This window comes from Mobula hypostoma, chromosome X2, assembly GCF_963921235.1.
Source record: "Mobula hypostoma chromosome X2, sMobHyp1.1, whole genome shotgun sequence".
Taxonomy (NCBI): Eukaryota; Metazoa; Chordata; class Chondrichthyes; order Myliobatiformes; family Myliobatidae; genus Mobula; species Mobula hypostoma.
In genome coordinates, this window is record NC_086129.1 from 40,036,060 (window position 1) to 40,059,604 (window position 23,545).

Sequence of the window (23,545 nt, forward strand, 5' to 3'; positions counted from 1 at the left end):
CCACCAAAATAAGCTAAGTTTTTGTTTCAGACAGCAACCTAGAGAAGATATAATGGCATTTAAGTTGAAACACTTCAAAAATCAGCAACAAATTACACTGAATCATGCTTGTCGACAGCCAGCAGATTCATTAAGAGCTGTTAGCTACTGGAGTATGTTGGAAGCACTATCAGGTCTTCTTCACCTGTGTAGTGCAAGCACAACTGACCCTGCAATCTGTTCCTAGACTCATTACCAAGTTCAATGGTACCTGCAACAACCCAAGCTGAGGAGTTGGGTGTTTGCCCAAAATTTGTGCCATTCCTTTGAATAAGGCCACCAACATGCATTAAAAAAAAAAGTGATGCTCCAAGTATTTATTTAGAGATGCGGAGTGGAACAGGTCCATCCAGCCCATCGAATCGCACCTCGCAGCAACCCATCGATTTTAACCCTTGCCTAACCACAGAACAATTTACAGTGACTGGTATGTCTTTGGACTATCACAGGAAATCAGAGCACCCGGTGTAAACCACCGCGTACAGGGTAATGAACATACTAATTTGTTTACAGAGGACGTCAGCATTAAACTCTGAAGCCCCGAGCTGTAATAGCATCATGTTAACTGCTTAGCTACCGTGATGCCTGATGCCAATTGGCAAGTAAATTAATTGATTAAAATTATGGAAAAGCAGATAACCTTTTTAAGGTTGAGTATTACAAATAAAAACATACAAAGGTTGCACATCTTGTGGTTCTGAAATGCTCTAATAATAATTGTGCACATTCCGCACAATTTTGGCCATTGCTACCATCATACCTGGCAGCCTGCCTTAACACTTGCCGCAATAATAAATTAAATTACTGAATGCAGCCATGCATTCCATGTAATTAAAATTGCCATGATACAAGCCATAGCAAAAGTGTCTTAAAGTTTACTTTAACCTGGGCTCTTTTTAAGTTAGTAGGTTGACTGATACATATTAAGACGTAAGTAATGACTTTTATCTATTTTCTACAGGGAAACTACAATTTAAAAAGTGATTCCTTTTGTTTCTACACGACAAGCATTTAAAAAAAAAACAACAGGAATCTATTTTCTTGCACAAAACAACATGATTTATACATAATGCCTATAAATTCTTCAATAAAGCACAAGACCTCCTAAACAAATAAACATTCTTCTTATTTTTGGCTTTGGTAGCCTCAAAGTAGCATTCTCCCAAGAATCAGCACCATTGTTAGAACATAGAAATCTACAGCACATTACAGGCCCTTTGGCCCACAATATAGTGCCAACCATGTAACCTATTCTAGGAACTGTCTAGAATTTCCCTAGCACATAGCTCTCTATTTTTCTAAGCTCCATGTACCTACCTAAGCTGTTAAAAGACCCCCTTGTACCCACTTCCACCACCGCCGCCAGCAGTGCATTCCATGCACCCACCACTGTGAAAAATTTAATCCTGACATCCCCTTAGTACCCATTTCCAACCACCTTAAAACTATGTCCCCTCGTGTTACCCATTTCAGCCGTGGGAAAAAGCCTCTGGCTATCCACACGATCAATGTCCCTTATCATCTTATACACCTCTAAAAGGTCACCTCATCCTCTGTCGCTTTAAGGAGAAAAGGCCAAGTTCACTTAACCTATTCTTATAAGGTACACCCTCCAATCCAGGCAACATCCTTGTAAATCTCCTCTGTACTCTCTCTGTAGTATCCACATCCTTCCTGTAGTGAGGTGACCACAACTATTCATCAATTTTCTTCAATCATTTCCTGCATACAGCAAGGCTGAGACAAATAAATAATACCTGTTTGTTTGGATGAGAGCTATCATAACCAAGAACAAGACTGGGATTTGTGCTGTGCAGGAGAAGATCTGTTGGACTGAAAGGAATAGGAACGTGCTGGATTGAAGAGCAGAAGTTCAAAGTGATCCACAAGCAATGATTTTTGGTGTCTGCAAAAAGAAACTGAGTAAACAGGAAAAACAAATCAGTATAAACTTAACAAACAAGAATTCCCATTAATTTTAGAATTACTAAGATGCTTCTTACAGTGTTAAGAATTTCCTAACCTCTTTGGCATCATTTGTGCAATGAAGTCTTGTCATTAGTCAACAATACTTTGTGACTAAACTTTAGAATACAACATGACTTTTTGCTTTTAAAAATCATAAATAGGATAAATTATGCAATGTATGGATGGCTTCCTGGAGCTAAAATTGTTTTTTGCAAATTATAAAAGAAATTTTGGATAACAAAATTAAAAGCCATTGGAATTTATTATACTTGTTAGTAATACAAATTTGTAGGCAGAATGAACATCAAGACCCAGAGTCAATCACATCTGAAAGATGCATTATCAATAAATATTTCTCAATGTCATTTTTGTAGTAATGAACTTCCTTGCAAATCAACTGATAGAACTTTATATGTTTTAGTTTCAATATACAGAATTGCCAGAACCATTTATTGCAGTGCACATGTCATAGTTTAAAAGTTATTCCACCTGGTGGGCATAAATGACAAATGATCTTGCAAAGGGGAAGAATGAAACTTTTAGTGTATGGCTTTCCAGGAGACACTGCAGGAAAGCACTGCTTCACAAAGAACTCTATTTAAAGGTGAAGGTGTGGGGGACATGGACAGACAAGACTGAACACTGAATTTTCATTGTTTGAAATCACATTTCGAGCACCTGCTGTATTTAGCTTTTGAAATATCAGGTTATTGTCCAAATAAGAAAAATATCAAAACAAAGTTATGCTTGGCCAGAGAAAAGTGTCAATTTACATAGTAACAGTGATACAGTTTTCACTGGAGTGCTTCTCTGAATTCATTGATCTGTAAATTCTTGGGGGGGTCCCAAAGAGTAAAGAATGACTTGTTTCTCCTTCAGTTCTGTGGATTCTGAAGTTTTTAAAAAATGCAATGCAAAATACACCAACTCAGCCACAGGTGGGACATCAACTGCTCAATAAAATAGGCAGATAGATGTTTTGCATTCTTCCCATTTTTGCTTTTCATGTATCCCAGTGAGGAAACAAACGGTGCTTTGGTGCCGACCTGGATCCTGTCCTCCTTACCCCAGAGACTGAGAACATTCTTGAATCATCTCATCTCCATCTTCCTGAAAGTTTTTATCCCCACGATTCAGAATAGTGCTCATTTTAGAATTTGAAGTCAGTCACACAGAAAATGTGGCCTGCCTGCTATAAGTGATTGGACTTTTTAAAAAAGTGCAGTTGCTGAGAATACTGGCCTAGGGAAGAGTTCTGACATTAGTTCACCTATCCTGCCAATGCATTTGGAAGATCTTACAGAGACAGCATTTGCCAGGGCTTCTCCAACACTTCAGGCTTACTATTGTCTGTCCAAAGCATTGAGTACTAGATCAATGTGCTCGATAAACATTAGCTTGATGCCAGATTTAAGATGAGGTCTTGAAATACCTTTCATCAGTTAGCAAACACTGCTAATGCACCAAGGACCATGATAAATTTTGCAGTCAAAGTTTACCTTCCCACAGATTGGTTCCCAAGTTACAAAACATGAACCACATCAGCCTCCTAAGGCAGTGCGGAATTTATGATGATACTTACATTGTGCTTTAAGCTAGAAAGTTCCAGTATTATATATAGACACCCTATGATAAAAATCCTGCAACTTCTCTGATTGCCATCAATTGAAGTTTAACTCTGTGCAGTTAAATCAGTGGATTAAAAATATGGAACCAAAGCATTTGCACCATTAGAAACATACAAGGTATCAATAACTACAATCTTTACATAAAAGGAGATTGTCAAAGAGAACAGCTGACAGCAACGGATCAGTGCTGTTCTAGAAACACCACTACATTATGAAAAAGTAAAAAATTAATAATGAGGTATGTACAAATAAATCTGAAGAGAAGATACTTATTGTAACAGCACCAACTTTTTCCCCATTATTCTAAAGAATGACTCTTACCCGTTTGTTATCTATTGGGCTGTGGTAAAACTGAGCAATACATTTTTGTGTTTTTGTTTCATCTTCCAGTTTGAACTTCTCATTGATTTTCTTGAAGGTCTTCCCATAGTCATATGAAATGTACACCTAGGGGTAGGAGAGACCAAAGAGGAAAAATTATTACACAGAATTAACAATAAGAACCAAGCTGATAAACTCAATTTATCTATTATATCACGGGTGCTCCACAAGTCTCCATCCATCTTTTTATTTAATCCACTCAGCGGAATCTTCTATTCCTTTCTCCAACATTGAATTTAAGGACAATGGCATGCTGATGCATTTTGGGAAGTTAAACCAAGGTAGGACATACACAGCAATTAACAGGGCCCGAGGGAGTGTTGTAGGACAAAAGCTATCTGTAGGCACAAGTATACAGATGTCCAAAAGTAGTGATACAGGCAGACAAGCTGATGAAAGGAGCAGATGGCATGCTTGCTTTCATCAGACTGGGCAATGAATACAAGAGTTAGACTTCATGTTATGAAGCTGTACAAAATGCTAGTGAGACTGCATTTGGAATACTGTGTACAGTTCTCATCAATATACTGTAGGAAGGATGTGATTAAGCTAGAGAGTGCAGAAAAGATTCACAAGGATGTTGCCAGGGTTAGAGAGCTTGAGTGTACAAGGAGACACTGGACTGGTTGGGATCATTTTCCCTGGAGTGAAGGAAGCTAAGGGGTAATCTAACAGGAGTTTTATAAAGTCGTGAGGGGAACAGATAACATGGATGGTCACAGTCTCTCCCTCCCCACCCCCCCCGCCCAAAGAGTTGGTGAGTCAAATGCCAGAGGGTAAAGGTTTGAGATGGTGGGGAAATATTTAAAAAGGGAATTGAAGTGGGTATGCTTTTTCCAACACAGAAGGTGGCAGGTATTCGGAGGAAGTGGTTGAGCCGGATACAATAACAACAACGATGGACAGATCTATGGATAGGAAAGGTTTAGAACAAACGATATGGGCTAAATGCAGGCATATGAAATTAATGTTCAACCTGCTGCTATGTTGGACAATGTCTTAAAAACACTCTGACTATTCACCTTAAATGTTATGCAAGGTGAATGTAGTAAATAGCCATCTTTCCAACCTAAGTGGCCTAATATATTTTGACTTTTCCAAAGTGAAAAAGGCATAGAAACAGACACAGCAATTTTTTGAGAAAGACTGACAAAATAAAATTCAGAGCAGGGCAGCTGAGCGCACTGGTGCAATTGAAAGTTAGGAACAAGGAAAATGAAATTGTTTAAATTGAAACCATAAGATGCAAATCACTGATGCAAGAGATATGAAAAGTGTGTTCATACCTCAAGAGTTGACAGTAGATTAGAAAATGAAAGAAACTGATAAATTTAAAGATATAGCTTAAAATTTAAAGCCTCAAAGTGCTTGCTGCCATAAAGATGTCCTCTAAATTCTGTTGTACAACAACTGATTCTCTCTTTAAGAACACTGTTCTCATTGTCCATCCATTTTCTGAACTTCCTCATGACCAATTTCTCTTCCCATACAAGTTACATCATTAGAGCCATATTCCTCTAATCACACTTTGCCTGAAATGATAAAAAAGTTGCATTGAAATTCAAATTAGAAATGTTTACTCTCTCTCTCTCCACCAACGCTGCTTGACTTGATTATTTCCAGCATTCTGCATTTCTATTTCCTGTTATTTTCTCTCCATATCTATGGCATTTTAATGTATATAGATCCATGTCTACGTGAAATATTCTTACCTCCTAATGTTTTACTATTTTTTGTGCATCTTGTTCCATTTGAGATTCAAACTCGATGATCTCACATTTATTCACACTGAAATCTATTTACTGCAATTATGCACATTCACTTATCTTTTTCTAACTTGATTTTTTTTTTAAAAAAGACTTCCACCGACATATTATGAAAAGATCTATTTGGGAGTCATCATCCAAATTTGGATAGCTGGTTTTCCTTTCAATCACTTGCATCATCGATAAAAATGCTAAACAGCAAATGCCCCAACAAATACTTTCAAGATGCCACTTGTTCTTTTTGCTTACTCGAGCATCTCCTGACACTGATCCAATTATGAAATATCTTCATTATTTTCAGTCTGACAAACTTCATGGTGCTTTGTGAGAGGATCGACCTTATCCCTACGAGTATGTGGGGTGATATAAGAGAATGTAGAGGGGTGAGGAAGAGAAAAGTATAGGCAAAAGAAAACAAAGTCAGAGGAAGAAGAGGGAGCAGTAAGAAAGATGCACCTCACTAAACCAAAGGGTTTAAGCAAAGCTTACATGAGAAAGTACTGCTGTGCACTTTTAAATTACTCTTATATTAAAAATATAAACCATTTTAAATATGTTAAACTGTCCTGACAGCATGAAAATCACAAACGTAATTTTTAATGCAAATTAAAACTTTGGATATTCAAATACAATTTTATAAAATTCAATGTATTTAAATATCCAAATACATACCTTAAATAACAATGCATCACTGTACAGGAAGGGACTTCAAATTTCTCAGTGTTATCATTTCAGAGGACCTGCCCTGGACCCAGCACGCAAGTGCAATTACAAAGGAAACATGACAGCATCTCTACTTTCTCTGAAGTTCGAGAGTATATTGACTGGTCGCATCATAGCCTTGAATGGAAAAAAATCCCACAAAAAGTTGGATGTGGCCCAGTCCATCACAGGTAAAACACTCCCCACCGTTGAGCACATCTACATGCGCGCTATCACAGGAAAGCAGCATCCATCATCAGGGACTCCACCACCACCCAGGTCATGCTCTTCTCTCTGCTGCCATCAGGAAGGTGGTACTAGACACTCACCACCAGGTTCAGGAACAGTTATTGCTCCTCAGCCATCAGGCCCTTGAAACAAAGGGGATAACTTCACTCAAGTTCACTTGCCCCATCACTTAACTGTTCCCACACCTATCGACTCACTGTCAATGACTTTTCATCTCATGTTCTTGATGCTTATTGCTCATTTATTTTTGATCTCTTTTGTTTTTGCAAAGCTCGTCATCTTTCAGATATTAGTTGTTTGTCCGCCCCGTTGGGTGTGGTCTTTCATTAACTCTATTATATTTCTTGGATTGATTGAGTACACCAAAGAAACAAATCTCAGTACATGTATGTCACCATATACAACCCTTTGATAATAAATTTGCTTTGAACTTTGAGATAGAGGAGCTAGTGGTATGATGTCATGATAACAAACGTGCCTTCAATGTCAGCAAACAAAAGCACTGGCCACTGTATTCACTAAGGGGGTGGGTGGGCAGTGAACATGCTTCTGTTCATATTAATGGTGCTGAAGTGGAGAGGGTTGAGCACAAATTCCTGGGAGTGAACATCAATAGTCTACCCTGGTCTAACCAGAAAGATGCCACAGCCAAGAAAGCTCAGCAGTGCATTGACTTCTTCAGGAAGCAGAGATATCTGGCATGGTCATGTTGACAATCGTGAGTTTTTACATCAATGCACCACAGACAATATCCTATCCAGATACACCATAGCTTGGTATGGCAACTGCTCTGCCCAAGACCAAAGAAATTGTAGAGTTGTATACATAGCTCATCATGCCATAGAAACTAGCCTTCCCCTCCATGGACTGTCTACACTTTTCACTGCCTCAGTGAAACAGCCAGCATAATCAAAGGCCCCACCACCCTAAACACTCTTCCCCCACCCCTCCTATCAGACACAAGATACAAAAGCCTGAAAGCACACAGCACCAGGCTCAAGGAGAACACCTATCTCTCTGTTATAAGACATTAAACTGTATAGTATGACAGACTTTTGACCTCAATTGCACCAGGTCCTTGTACTTTCCTGTCTGTACTACACTTTCTCTGCAACTGTAACACTTTATTTGCAATTGTTTTCCTTTATATTTCCTCAATGAACTGTTTTAAGTAGTGATTGCACGGATGGCATGCACAACAAAGCTTTTTCCATTGTTTTATGGAATAATAATAATAACAACAACAACAACAGATTTACTCTTTACATATGCCATTATAAAAAACATTTGGATCATATAAAATTTATTGAAACCTGCTTGACAACTGAGAAAACAAAAAAAGAGTCCCAATGAACATGAATTAAGGCACCAAATTGCCGAATCTAAAGTCTATGGTTATGCTGATACAAACAAACTCCTGCAATCCAGATAACAGACAAGTAGCAAGCCATTTGTTTTTCTTAAAATCTGAAGCAGTTAATCATGGTTCACTCTATGACTCTGTCAATAATTACATAACTTGGAAGAAAAGCACTTGATCAGAAAAGCCCGAGCAACACACACACACACATCAAAGTTGCTGGTGAACGCAGCAGGCCAGGCAGCATCTCTAGGAAGAGGTACAGTTGACGTTTCAGGCCGAGACCCTTCGTTAGGACTAACTGAAGGAAGAGTGAGTAAGAGATTTGAAAGTTGGAGGGAGAGGGGGAGATCCAAAATGATAGGAGAAGACAGGAGGGGGAGGGATGGAGCCAAGAGCTGGACAGGTGATTGGCAAAAGGGATTTGAGAGGATCATGGGATGGGAAGCCTAGGGATGCTGCCTGGCCTGCTGCGTTCACCAGCAACTCTTATGTGTGTTGCTTGAAATTCCAGCATCTGCAGATTTCCTCGTGTTTGCATTAGAGAAGCCCGAGGTTTTGTTTCATTATTATATAAATTATTAGCACAGTAATGTTAATGTACATGTGAAGGGAAAACCTACTTCATTGTTCAAGCAGCAGTACAAGTCTTAACACGTAGAACAGCTAAGATACTATTCAAAGATGTAGAACAGCTAACAAACTATTCAACCTGCAGATGGGTTATTTACCCAGAAAAAAGTATATTCGTATTCATAATTTTGTTGCCCACATTAAAAATGACACTACGCTGCAAGATTGTGCTCGTTTCTTTTTCTAGTTTCTCTTTTCAAGGGGTATTTGAGAGATTTTTAACCTCTACCTCCCCCAGGCTGTGGATCCCTCCTGCTTTAAGATGACCACTATCACCTCAGTACCCAATAAAAACAAGATGTGCCTTAATGACTATCACCCAGTAACTCCAACATCTACTGTCATGAAGTGCTTTGAAAAGCTGGTCATGGCAAGCATCAACTTGAGCTTTCCAGAAAACTTAAAATTTGTCTACCACTGAAACGAGTCTACTGTGGACACCATCCTCCTGGTCCTACGCTCATCTCTGCAGCAAACGGAGAGTAAAGACCTCCGTCAGACCTGTTTATTGACTACAGTTCTTGCCTTGTTAGAGTGAGTTTTGGGTTTTGGTCATTTACATTTAGCGAATGGCTTTGGCTACCAGTCTTCTGTCCCTTGAAAATGTATTGTGGATTTAATTTGGAACAATGCATCCCTGAAAGCTGTGAATCCCAGTCCAGACGATGCTGGCGTCTGTGGTACAAATGCAAATCAGGAGGTGTGAAGTTTGTTTGTAGTTTCAAAAGAAAACATCATCTATACTTTGCAAATATGGAATTGCCCTATGTTTAGCACATAAAACATTGAACCCCACATTGGGCCAGCAGATCTTTCTACCAAAAGCGTCTCCATATGATGTCTGCTGTACCTTTTGTCAAGTAAAGAAGCTGCTTTGTATCTAACAGTAATGGTGGACACCATCTCCCTGGTCCTACGCTCATCTCTGCAGCAAATGGAGAGCAAAGATACCTCTGTCAGACCAGTTTATTGACTACAGTTCTTGCTTTCAATATTATTATTCCAAGCAAACTTATCACTAAACTCCAGAACCCATGAGTTAATGCCTCCCTCTGCAATTGCATCATTGACTTCCTAACCAACAGACTGCAATAAGTATAGACAGCAACACCACTGCCACAATTATTCTACACACTGGCATTCCACAAGGTTGTCTCCTCAGTGCCCAACTCTATTCACTTTCCTCTCATGACTGTTGCCAGATGTTGAAAGCTGGAATTTACTTAACATCTAATGACTTGAAAGCTCTGCTAATTCTGATAATTAAAGACCATGCTTTTAAGCAACATTGCATGGTTCAAGTCCACATCTACAGATTTGCATCTCCAGATTCTGCTCCAACTCCATCTACAGATTTGCAGACAATACACTGTAGTGGGCTACGCTTCAAATAATGATGAGTCAGAGTAAAGGAAGGAGATAGAGAGCTTAGTGATATAGTGTCATGACAACAACCTTTCCCTCAATGTCAACAAAAGAGCTGGTCATAGACTTCAGAAAGGCGAGTGGAGCACATGCTTCTGTCTACATTCAGGGTGTTGAGGTTGAGAGCTTCAAGATCCTAGATGTGAACATCACTGATAGCCTGCCCTGGTCCAACCACACTGATGTTATGGCCAAAAAAGCTCACCAATGCCTCTATTTCCTTAGGAGGCTGAAGAAATTCAGCATGTCCCCATTGACTCTTACCAATTTTTAAATCAATGTACCATACAAGGCGTTCGGTCTGGATGCACAACAGTTTGGTATGGCAACTGCTCTGCATGTAACTGCAAGAAATTACAGAGAGCTATGGACACAGCTCAGCATATCTTAGCAACCAGCCTCAATAAGAATAATCAAAAATCTCACTCACCCCTGACATTCGCTCTTCTCCCCACCCCATCAGGCAAAAGATGCAAAAGCCTGAAAGCACACACCACTGGGCTTAAGGACAGCTTCTACCCAATTATCAGATTTTTTTGAATGGACCTCTATATGATAAAATGGACTCCTGGCTTCATAATCTACCTAGTTTATGATTTTGCACTTTATCATCAACCTGCATTGCACTCTTTCAGCAGCTTTTACACCTTATTTTGTATTATTATTCTTTTATCTTACGTAGTTCAATGCACTGTGTAATGATCTGATCTGTACAAATGATATACAAGACAAGCTTTTCACTGTATCTGATACATGAGACAATAAACTAATACCAAGTCAGCTAATTTATATCAAGATGGTGGATGGGTGCTGTGGAAAAAAAATGGGTGCAATTTTACTTGAACCATGCAATGTTGCTCAATTAAAAGCATGGTCTTTAATTATCAGAATTAGCAGAGCTTTCAAATCATTACATGTTAGGTAAATTCCAGCTTTCAACATTTTTATTGTAACAGTAAATATCCTGGGACAAGATTGAAATGGATCTATTTGGCTACAGACCCAACAGATATCTATGGAAAGAAGTATGTTGAAAGCAAAATATATTTTGTTGCTTGGAATATCCAAAGAGGATAAAAATGAAAATGCACATAGCAATTAAGTGGACCCGAGCAATTCATTTGATAACCAAATCACTGGGGGGGGGGGGGTGGAAAGGGAGTTATACCACAACAATCTCCAAGTTTTTCCAGGAGGTACAATAGACAATAGGTGCAGGAGTAGGCCATTCGGCCCTTCGAGTCAGCACCGCCATTCACTGTGATCATGGCTGATCATCCACAATCAGTATCCAGTTCCTGCCTTATCCCTATAACCTTTGATTCCGCTATCTTTAAAGAGGTCTATCCATCTCTTTCTTGGAAGCATCCAGAGACTTGGCCTCCACAGCCTTCTGGGGCAGAGCATTCCATATATCCACCACTCTCTGGGTGAAACAGTTTTTCCTCAACTCCGTTCTAAATGGCCTACCCCTTACTCTTAAACTGTGGCCTCTGGATCTGGACTCACCCATCAGCGGGATCATGCTTCCTGCCTGCAGCGTGTCCAATCCCTTAATAATCTTATATGTTTCAATAAGATCGCCTCTCAGCCTTCTAAATTCCAGTGTATACAAGCCCAGTCGCTCCAATCTTTTGACATATGACAGTCCCGCCATCCCGGGAATTAACCTTGTGAACCTACGCTGCACTCCCTCAATAGCAAGAATGTCCTTCCTCAAATTTGGAGACCAAAACTGCACACAGTACTCCAGGTGTGGTCTCACCAGGGCCCTGTACAGCTGCAGAAGGACCTCTTTGCTCTTATACTCAATTCCCCTTGTTATGAAGGCCAGCATGCCATTAGCTTTCTTCACTGCCTGCTGTACTTGCATGCTTGCTTTCAGTGACTGATGTACAAGAACACCTAGATCTCATTGTACTTCCCCTTTTCCTAACTTGACTCCATTTAGGTAATAATCTGCCTTCCTGTTCTTACCACCAAAGTGGATAACCTCACATTTATCCATATTAAACTGTATCTGCCATGCATATGCCCACTCACCCAGCCTGTCCAAGTCACCTTGCATTCTCATAACATCCTCCTCACATTTCACACTGCCACCCAGCTTTGCGTCATCGGCAAATTTGCTAATGTTACTTTTAATTCCCTCATCTAAATCATTAATGTATATTGTAAACAGCTGCGGTCCCAGCACTGAACCCTGCGGTACCCCACTGGTCACCACCTGCCACTTCGAAAGGGACCCGTTAATCGCTACTCCGTTTTCTGTCAGCCAGCCAATTTTCAATCCATGTCAGTACTCTGTCCCCAATACCATGTGCCCTAATTTTGCCCACTAATCTCCTATGTGGGACTTTATCAGAGGCTTTCTGAAAGTCCAGGTACACTACATCCACTGGTTCTCCCTTGTCCATTTTCATAGTTACATCCTCAAAAAATTCCAGAAGATCAGCCAAGCACGATTTCTCCTTCGTAAATCCATGCTGACTCAGACCAATCCTGTTACTGCTATCCAGATGTGTCGTAATTCCATCTTTTATAGTTGACTCCAGCATCTTTCCCACCACCGACGTCAGGCTAACCGGTCTAAAATTCCCTGTTTTCTCTCTTCCTCCCTTCTTGAAGAGAGGGAGGACATTAGTCACCCTCCAATCCACAGGAACTGATCCTGCATCTATAGAACATTGGAAAATGATTAGCACTGCGTCCACGATTTCTAAAGCCACCTCCTTAAGTACCCTGGGATGCAGACCATCAGGTCCCGGGGACTTATCAGTCTTCAGACCCAACAGTCTATCCAACACCATTTCCTGCCTAATATAAAATTTCCTTCATTTCATCCATTACCCTAGGTCCTTTGGCCACTATTTTATCTGGGAGATTGTGTCTTCCCTAGTGAAGACAGATCCAAAGTACCTGTTCAACTCATCTGCCATTTCCTTGTTCCCCATAATAAATTCACCCGTTTCTGTTTTCAAGGGCCCAGTTTTGGTCTTAACTATTTTTTTTCCTTTTCACATACCTAAAGAAGCTTTTACTATCCTCCATTATATTCTTGGCTAGTTTACCTTCGTACCTCATTTTTTCCTCCGCATATTGCCTTTTTAGTTACCTTCTGTTGCTCTTTAAAAGTTTCCCGATCCTCCGGCTTCCCACTCGTCTTTGCTATGTTATACTTCTTCTCTTTTATTTTTATACTGTCCTTGACTTCCCTTGTCAGCCACAGCCTCCCCTTACTCCCCTTCGGATCTTTCTTCCTCTTTGGAACGAACTGATCCTGCACCTCCCACATTATTCCCAGAAACACTTGCCATTGCTGTTCCACTGTCATCCCTGCTAGGGAATTGTTCCATTGAACTTTGGTCAGCTCCTCCCTCATAGCACCATAGTTCCCTTTGTTCAACTGTAATACTGACACTTCCGAGTTTCCCTTCTCCCTCTCAAATTGTAGATTAAAACTTATCATATTATGGTCACTACCTCCGAATGGCTCCTTTATCTCGAGGTCCCTGATCAAATCAGGTTCATTGCACAACACTAAATCTAGAATTGCGTTCTCTCTCACATTTATCAAAACAAAGCAATTCAAAAAGACTACACTTTTTAGAATTGTTCATCTCTCACTCTCACAGTAACAGGAGCCCCTCTTCTCAAAAGTTATTTATTCCACTTATTTCAGTTAATCCACAAAGCTATTGGTAAAATATAGAAATCAATTCCTATTTCACTATGACATCCTAATAATCAAGATCCAAATAAATTCATGAAATTACAAAATAGCATTTTGGTATGCTTAAATGAATATTTATGATCCCTTTCAGGCACTACTTGCCATGCATTTCAAAATGCAGGTATCAAACATGATGTCATTTTCTGTAATTAAAATAGGTCAAGGGAAATTAAGTTAAAACTCACCATGAAGCATGCTATTGTCACTTATACCTTCCACTCTGCTACTAGTACATACATCATTTCTATACATAAAAAAGGTGTATTTTTAATATACACAAAACAATCTATTCTAATGAATGTATTTCTTATTATAATCTTTTTTATTGATTCAATTTATTTTTGAAAAAGCCAAGCATATTCTTCCAAATTATACAGCAGTATGTTAAATCATTGCTTTCATTCAAAATTTACTTTCCCCCCCCCACCCCCAAAAAAATGTTTTACTTACTGAACTTGTGTGAGGTCCCTGCAAATATGGACTATCTCGGGCAAGTGCCACAATCACTTTGCTCTTCTCTCCAGCCCAGTGAACAACCATCTGAGAGTGTGAATCATTGAGGTTCACCTGCAATTTAAAAAGCCATTTAACAACATTAGTAATGAACAATTTCAGTAATGTTCTACAAAAAAAACTTACAAAATTTTCAAGCTAGACAATGCATCAAGAACAAACCCATTTGTCCCTTCTCATCAACATTGCGATTTATGTATCACACAGTCCGCTTCCCACTGTACACCTAACCCCAGTAGCACCTCTAATGTTTTCAGTCTAAGGTTTATCCAGCTTAAATACATTTATGTTCATCACCTCAACTGTTTTTTTTAGTAATAAACTTTGCATTTCAACTTTTAAGCAATCTCAGAATTTCAAACTGGATTTATTAGAAGCCATTTTAAAAAAAAACCTCATCGCCTTTGCTTGACCTTCAGATGATTACCAATCAAACCGGTCATTGTGTTTTAATATGTCTCTCCATTCCACTTAATATTTTACAAGTGCAGTAATGTATAACGATCCAATTCGCATCACTTAAAACTAAAGAAAATCTGTTACTACACTACACATCATAAACAAGAGGAAATAGATCATTTGGGGTGCTATGAATATTCAAAGTCTTAGCTTCAACATGAGAAACAACTGAATCCAATATTGATGAAATTGAGTAACTAGAGCTTCTGAAACATTTCCATAAGGAGAAACAGTAAGCAAGCAGGCAGGCCTAGAAAAAAATTTACAGTGAATTCCAGTTAATCAGTACGAGTACATTTTGGCCCACTTAAGTGGCTGCTCCATTAGCCGAAGTGTCATGGAAATAGAATGGTACTTAAAAAGACAAACTATCATTTAACTGAGTAACAAATTATGTATTTAAATGAATTACAAGACAAATTACAACACTACCATTACTACTACTGTACTATAAAGCTGTATTGGTTCCTTCCCAATAGGCAGTCATTGATAGAGGAATTCATCCAGTGCATACTGCTGTATTCTTTTGATTGATCGTAAATGAACAAAGCCAGCGCAGACACCTAGTACAGATAATGCAATACAATGTTTTTGACATTTGCATCCTCCAGTTCTTGATCTTCACTGGAACATTCAGGAAGACTGTCTATACCTTTCAAATTCTTTGTCGCTCCGAACTTTAAATAGAAAAATCATTTCATTTCACTTCTGGCCGTTTTTGGCATCTCCAAATCTGAATGCTTGAAACCACAGTGACAAAGACAGTTCCGAATTGTCTTACTACTTATTTCCTTGCAACTATCAGTGCCAAATTTTTTTAAAAAACAACAGTTTTTCGAACAAAAACACACACAACTGACACTATTTAAAAACTGTTCGCTCTTAACATGGCATAGTGTCTAACAGCCACACAAGTGCATGTAATTGACACCAATTAGAAATTTCAGCAACAGTCTTTTGTCTCAATTAAGTGGCATAATGTCCCATAAAAGAGAATTCCAGTTATTTTCTTGATTAGTTTTTGTTCTTTAAGCATTGCCCCGATTAACCAATGACCCCATTATCCAGAATGGGATAATGTGTTCAGTGAAAATACAAATTCATCACTTCTGTAGCTTTGTATTAGTAGCTACACTTCACAAGTCCAGAAACTTGGTTATTGCCAGGCGTATCTAGCTCCTCTTTTCATTCATTTTGGCTTTAAGAAATTATTTGTGCATTAATCATTTCTCAGTTCTCATCTTCATCAAACACTCTTCCATTACTTCTGTAAACTTGCTAATAGGATTTTCAATAGAAATATTTCCTGTCATTGACAAAAATGTCCCTGGTTATCTCATATTAAACCTTTTCGACTTGTCTTCACTTTATGATGATTCCCTAAATTTCACACTTGGCCATATTTTCCAAGCCATTTGCAGCATGATAGACTTGACATTCTTCCAACTACAAGCAGTCTCATGAATGCAATCTTTCTTTCTTTCTTTTTAAATCTTTTTATTGAATAAGTATACAAAAAGGTAAACCATATAAACATTAATACAATGTTAAAATATAATAGAATTCCAGAAGGTATCAATACCAAAAAAAATACTACAAACAATGTAATTTAAACATAAAAAACCAAGATAACATAATAGTATACTAAATTTTATATATATATCAATGGAAAAAAAAAGAGAAAAAAAAACCCCCCAAAAAAAACCACTGTGCAACTAACTAAAAGCAAAGCAAAGCAATGGGCTAACTTGAAACCAAACAAAGTTAAACTTAAAATCACGTCCTCAATCCCGACCTCCTTTAAAAACAGTGAAAAAAAACAAGAAGGGTATGTATTACATTAAATGAAAGTATCGAATAAAAGGTCCCCAAATCTGTTCAAATTTAAATGAAGAATCATAAAGGTTGCTTCTAATTTTCTCCAGATTCAAACATAAAATCGTCTGAGAGAACCAAAAAAAGGTAGTTGGAGCATTAAGCTCTTTCCAATGTTGTAAAATACACCTTTTCGCCATTAAAAGTAAGAAATGCGATCATTCTACGGGCTGAAGGGGAAAGATTACTAGAAATTTTAGGAAGTCCAAAGATAGCAGTAATAGGGTGAGGAGAGATATGAATGCAATCTTAAATGAACTCAAGCTTGAAAATCTTGCAGACTGCATCAGAATTAAGTAATCTGTGAATGAAAGATTTCTTGTAGGACTTTTGAACTTCTGTCACCCACAGATTTATTTGATTGGATCGTAGCTGTGATAATGACAGGCAGGTAATCAGCAGGAATATTCTAAAACACAAGTTCTCATGGGTGGTGTGCCCTACAATTATCTAATTGACAAATAGCTCTGTTAAACTGAGATAAGCCCAGCCTTTTATTTTTTTCTGGAACAAAATGAAAAGCACTCCATAGTCATTCAGGCTTTTCTTGGAGCATTTTAAGATAGCAGACAAATATATAATACAAACAGCCTATTGGTTTCAAAAAGGTATTCATCAACTAAAAGTTTAGGTTTATGTCTATCAAAGCATTACCACAAACCATGATTTCATTCTTGTCCTTGTTAACTGAAAATGAGCACGCACTTTGCCTTCATTCGGTGAAGAGCTGCTTGACAAACAGCACCGTACCAGCTCCATCTCATCCATATTGTCATGCTTTTCAATGAAGGTCACAAGAATCAAATTCCTGTAGTTGTGTGATCCACTGTCTTCTGCTCTCCTGAATGCCATGATCTTTTAAAATTATAATCACCAACTTTCAGAAAACGTACACATTCAGTTACCTGCATTACATGATGAAAACCCTTAGTTTGTTTTGTAGATATTCAAGGTTTACTGTATAGTTGCTGACTGTACCAAGGCAATCCAAATTGGGACCCCTTTTCAACCATGATTTGGCTCATCTATGAGCATTCAAAACTAAAGAGCCTGTCAATACTTGTGTCAAACACAAAGCAAGGCCTTTCATGATATTACAGAATTGCCAACACCTTTAGAGCTGCTGCCAACATATCATTTTTCAGCAAGTTCAAATACTGCAAACTCAAACAGCAAACTGGAGACATGAGAAACTGCACACAGTAAATGTACACAGTAAATGTCCTAGTTATTCTTCAATACTATAGGAACCTTTTTGAACCAACATGCTGGGATAACTATTACAATTCACAAAGATTTTTTTTTAAAGTTAGCCTTCTGTAATTGGCAAAACAGTTTTACCATTTGCCAGCTCACAATTCAGTAGTGAAATTGAATTAAAATCATCTCCAGAGAAGGCAAACCTGCACAGTATAGACACTGCTGGGATCTCCAGAATTAGGGGGTCACTAAATAATGGGTGGGCTATTGATTGGAGAAAAGGGGGGAATCCTTAACCAGAGGCCAGTAAACCTTTGGTGGCTCATTCAAGGAAAGCAATAAGTTTTGAATGTTAGCAGAAGGGATACGGGGTTAATGATGGAAAGTGACAACAAGATTTAAAAAAAATAACAGCCAAAAGGCACAAATCACAAAGGATCAAACAGTCTACTCTTACTTCTTGTGTTCTTAACAGAGATAACACTGGACAGCAATTCTTGCCCCCCCCCCCCCGCCCCAAAAGTGTTGCTTCCTCAGAATTTTTTTCTGTTTGAGGCCAAACTCAAGTACAACTTAGATAAACAAGAAATTAACTTTTATTGAATGTAATGCATTTAACTGCATAATGGTGCTGACACTTTGCAATAGTTCAACTAAGCTAAAAATGTTTTGTTGATGATTTTTATTTGTACTCAGCATCTGAGGCTTCTTGCTTAAATATCCAACAATAATCAGCCAGCATTGATGGATTCCAGTTGCCCTGATATTGTTTCTCCACAACTGTAATATCCTGGTGAAACGCCTCACCATGCCCATCACTGATAGCGCAAGATTTGCAAGGAAGTCTAAATGGGAATGCAGAAAATGAATCTTTCGTTACACTTCATGGCTTTGTATGCTTGAGGCATGCTGTCAACTAGCTGCATGTAGTTTGGTGCTCTGTAGCTGCTAAGAAAACTTTCAACAACATCCTTGAATGCCTTCCATGCAAAGTTCTCTGGTTCCATGAGAAGTTCTCTGAACTGCCTGTCACTGATGACCTGTTTGATTTGTGGACCAACTGAAGTGCCTTCCCTAATCTTGGCACCATTTATTCTGACTTAATTTATGAATTAGTCCTGGGTATGACTCTAAACTGCAACCGGTGATGAAGCTCTGACTGGGGACTTTCAGAGTTGCCCCTTAGTCATTCATTGCTCCCAGGGCCGCTCTGACCTGGAACGGTAGCACCTGTAAGGGTTCCTGCTCAGGATATGAGCGAAAGCCAACAGCAGATCCGGCTGAACTTATGATGGAGAAGGCGGATGAGCTAGGACCTCAAATGCCAACAGCTATAGTACAGGCGGATAAACATTTGGGAAGAGAAATGGCGATTCCTTTAGTTCACCCAACGGTAGGCAATAGCAAACCACCGTTGCTAGATACTAGGTTTCCTAGAATCTATTTGCTAAGAAAACTATGGTCAAACTCACAAAATGTATCACACAACAACAGCATCAAGAGGACCTTCAAGACAATTTTAAAGATGCTTCGCTCGGTAGGGTTGATTCTGGTCAGCAGGGGATCCCCAACCGTCATCAAGCTTCTGCTCATAAAATTCAAGTAACACAAAAGAAAATTATTGCCACTTGCCACTTGGAATGTAAGAACCCTATATCAAGCAGGAAGATTGGACAATGTGATAAATGAAATGGAAAGACTAAAAATTAACATCATGGGAATTAGTGAAGTTCATTGGACAGGTGCTGGAACATGTCAGAATAGAAATAAAACACCAGTTTATTCTTGTAGAACATCCCATACTAATGGAGTAGGAATTCTTATGGATGAAAACATAGCAAAAAGCGTTTTAGGACATTGGGCAATACCAGAAAGAGTGCTCCTTGTTAGATTCAGAGGACAACCATTTGATTTAGCAACTATACAGCTATGTGCACCAACAGATGGAACAAATGAGGATACAGATAAATTCTATGAAGAGCTTGAACAAGCAAAGAATGGATGCAAATCTCAAGATGTTGTTATTGTCATGGGAGATCTAAATGCTAATTAGGACAAGGTGCCGACAGAAATACCATAGGAAAATTTGGAGTCAGGGAAAGAAATGGAAGAGGTGAGAAATGGGTAGAATGGTGCAAGATGAATAATCAGGTCATTATGAATATCTACTTTCAAAACCAGCCAAGACGCTTGTGGACCTGGAAAAGTCCAGGTGATAACACTAAAAATCAAACTGACTTTATTACTATAAACCAAAGATTTCAAAACTCAGTGACTCAATGAAAAACATATCCAGGTGCAGACTGTAATAGTGACCATAACCCAGTAGTATGTCATGTAAAAGTAAAACTTAAAAAGCTAAAGCAGCAAAAACCTGAACAATCCCTTGACTACTTGCAATTAAAGAAAACTTAAAGACAAAAATTTACAATTGAAATCAGGAATAGATTTCAAAGTCTAGAAATAGAATCTGTTGAAGATGATAGCAATCATGTAGAAATGAAGTTTAACTCTCTGAAGGATGCCTTGGTAGAATCAGCAAAGTCAGTGATTCCTAAAAAAGAAAAAAGCACAAAGAATAAATGGATGACAGATGAAATCAAAAATCTAATGGGAGAAAGGAGACGGAAGAAAGCAAATCCTATAGAATATAAGCCCTTATGGAGTGGGATACATAATGCCCTACAAGACATCTTTAAATGTGAAATACCCTTACAGAGCAAGACCATATATTTTGGGTATATACCTCAAGAATGGTTGAAAAGGAATAAATATTTGATAAATGTACTGCTACATAACACCTCATAAGACTGATTTTATTCTCACAAGTCAATGAATATATTGTTAAAAAAAGATCACTCCCTACTCTGTACATAGTTTTCTTCTTTCCATTGTTCTTTCTCTCCTCTCCTTTCTATAAGTGTATACCTCAGATTATTATGTGGAGATTTATGACAAATATGATTGAATATGAATATATACACACACACACACATATATATACATACATACATATACACAGCATCTGAAATACATCTTATGGAAATGTTTGTTTGATGACGAAATTCAATAAAAAATTACAAAAAAAAGCCCTTAAATAAAAAAGTTAAAAGCTTATGTCAAAAGCCAAAGAAGAATGGTTAAACTAGGAATGTGAGCAAGTAGAAAGAATCCCTATTACTGATCCAAAAAGGTTAAGTCAACAAATCAAGAATATCACTGGTAAAAAGCTCCTCTGTTCTTCAGGTGGATGTTTGAAAGCAAAGGACAGTACCACTATCATGGAAAAAGATGAGATTATGAACAGATGGACTGAGTATAATCAGGAATTATTTTAAGACAATCAAGGCAAAAAGCCAGAAATTAAGAAAAACATTGAAGGTCCAAGTATTTTAAAATTTGAAGTTCGTAATGCAATAAACAAGATGAAGAAAGGAAAGGCAGCAGGTCCTGATAAATTAGTAATAGAACAAATTATTGCCCTTGAAGATTATGGAATTGAAAAACCTACTGATGTAATCAATGACATTTATGAGACCAGAATAATACCAGAAGAGATGAAAAAAAATTCAGTATTTATCACTCTTCCTAAGAAACCTGGAGTAATAGAATGCGAATTACATAGGACCACAAGTTTAATGAGTCATATCACCAAGATAATTCTGAGAATTTTGATGGCAAGAGCTGAAAGTAAGATACAAGCTGAAATAGGTAAAGAACAATGTGGTTTTGTGAAAGACAAAGGTACAAGAAACGCAATATTGACGTTAAGGATACTATCAGAACAAGCTATTCAAGTGCAAAATGATTTGTTTGTTTTATCAACTACACAAAAGCATTTGATAAAGTGAAGCACAATAAGTTATTTGAAATATTACAGAAAACTCTAAATCTAGATTCGAAAGACCTCCACCTAATCAGAAATCTGTACTGGGAACAAACTGCCGCTATAAGGATAGATGGAGAAGTGAGTCAGTTTACAAAAATCAAGAGAGACTTTAGACAAGGGTGTGTTTTCTCCCCTGATTTATTTAATGTGTACAGTGAAACAATATTACAAAAAGTAAGAGAATTCCAGCATCTGCAGAATTCCTGTTGTTTGCGTTAGAATTCTTGGGAATCAAAGTTGATAGTGAAAACATCAATAATTTCAGATATGCAGATGACACTGTTAATTGCAAGTACGGAGAAAGAAGTACAAAACTTATTTGATATAGTTGTTAAAGAAAGTGCAAAAATGGGTCTATCAATTGCAAAAAGACAGAATGTACCATGATATCCAAATAGAAGGAGAATCCTATCTGCAGGCTGAGAATAAATGGGGAAGACATAAAACAAGTACAGAACTTTTGCTACTTAGGAAGCTGGGTGACATCAGATGGCAGGTGTGACATGGACATCGAAAGAATAGGGTTGGCAAAAGACACCTTTACGAGAATGAACAGTATACTGACCAAGACTAAACTAGGCATGGCAACCCGCCTCAGAGTACAGATTTCCGCTGCCATCCAAAAGTATGAAAAGGTTTGTAAACCGGAATGTCATAAAGCGAAGAAGCAATTACCATTTATTTATACGGAAAAAATTTGTGATCGTTCACAGACCCAAAAATAACCTACCATATCATGCCAAATAACATATAAAACCTAAAATAACAGTAACATATAGTAAAAGCAGGAATGATATGATAAATACACAGCCTATATAAAGTAGAAATACTTCCCTACAATCATTGCCGCACTGTTCTCCATAGCGAAAATCTCACGCAAACGCTCTCGGCAGAAACACTCTCTCCAGTAACCTTTAAGCTATGAAGCTGCCAAATCATACCAAATAACACGTAAAAATACACAGCCTATATAAAGTAGAATATATGTACAGTGTAGTATCACTTACGGGAATCGGGAAGACACTGAGCACACTGATGATGGTGTGTTAGGCTGAGTCATCGGAGGTTGGGGTGGTGCAGTGGTCCCCAACCTCCAGGCAGGGAACTGATACTGATCTGTGAAGAATGTAGTAGTAGCCAGGACGCACCCAGCACATCTTTAAGAAAAAAACCGAAACAAACAAGCTGATTAATTAGGTGCCGCCCGACACGTAAATGTCGGCCCAGATCAGAGGCGACACAATCGGCAATCGCCTCTGATCTGGGCCGACATTTACATGCCGGGCAGCACCTAATTAATTAGCTTGTTTATTTTGGCTTTTTTTCTTAAAGATATGTTGGGTGCATCCCAGCTACCACTGCATTCTCCGCGGCAATATATCGGTCCGCGGCCCCGGGGTTGGGGTGGTGGGACACTGGAGTGTCATCTCATCATAGTCTGTTTCCATCAGGGCAGGCAGGTCATCTTCTTCTATGTCTGCCTGCCTCGATGTCGAAGGTCGAGGTTCGTTGTCTGCTGTGGAAGGCTTGCTTGACTGCTTAGCCTCGCGCATTTTTCTATCATACAGTTCTTTGTAAGCACTCAAACCATCTTGCAAATATCCCCTAAACCTACGTACCCTTTCAAAATTAAAGTTGTACTTTTCTGCAATTATTGTTGTCAATTGCAGCGAAAATCTCACGCAGTTGATTCACGTTCAGTTCCTGGACGACTTCACTTTCGGT

At 38.4% G+C, this 23,545-nt stretch overlaps 1 protein-coding gene across 2 annotated transcripts in view; it reads right to left on the reverse strand.

The window, feature by feature from the left end:
- sorl1 (sortilin-related receptor, L(DLR class) A repeats containing) overlaps positions 1-23,545 on the reverse strand; it is a 258,600-nt gene that overhangs the window by 177,912 nt on the left and 57,143 nt on the right. For both annotated transcript variants that reach the window (XM_063038299.1, XM_063038298.1), the window contains exons 2-4: positions 14,335-14,451; positions 3,957-4,082; positions 1,797-1,958 (exon numbers count right to left, since the gene is read on the reverse strand). In XM_063038299.1, coding sequence (XP_062894369.1) covers positions 1,797-1,958; positions 3,957-4,082; positions 14,335-14,451 — 405 coding nt within the window. The remainder of the gene's footprint in view (positions 1-1,796; positions 1,959-3,956; positions 4,083-14,334; positions 14,452-23,545) is intronic.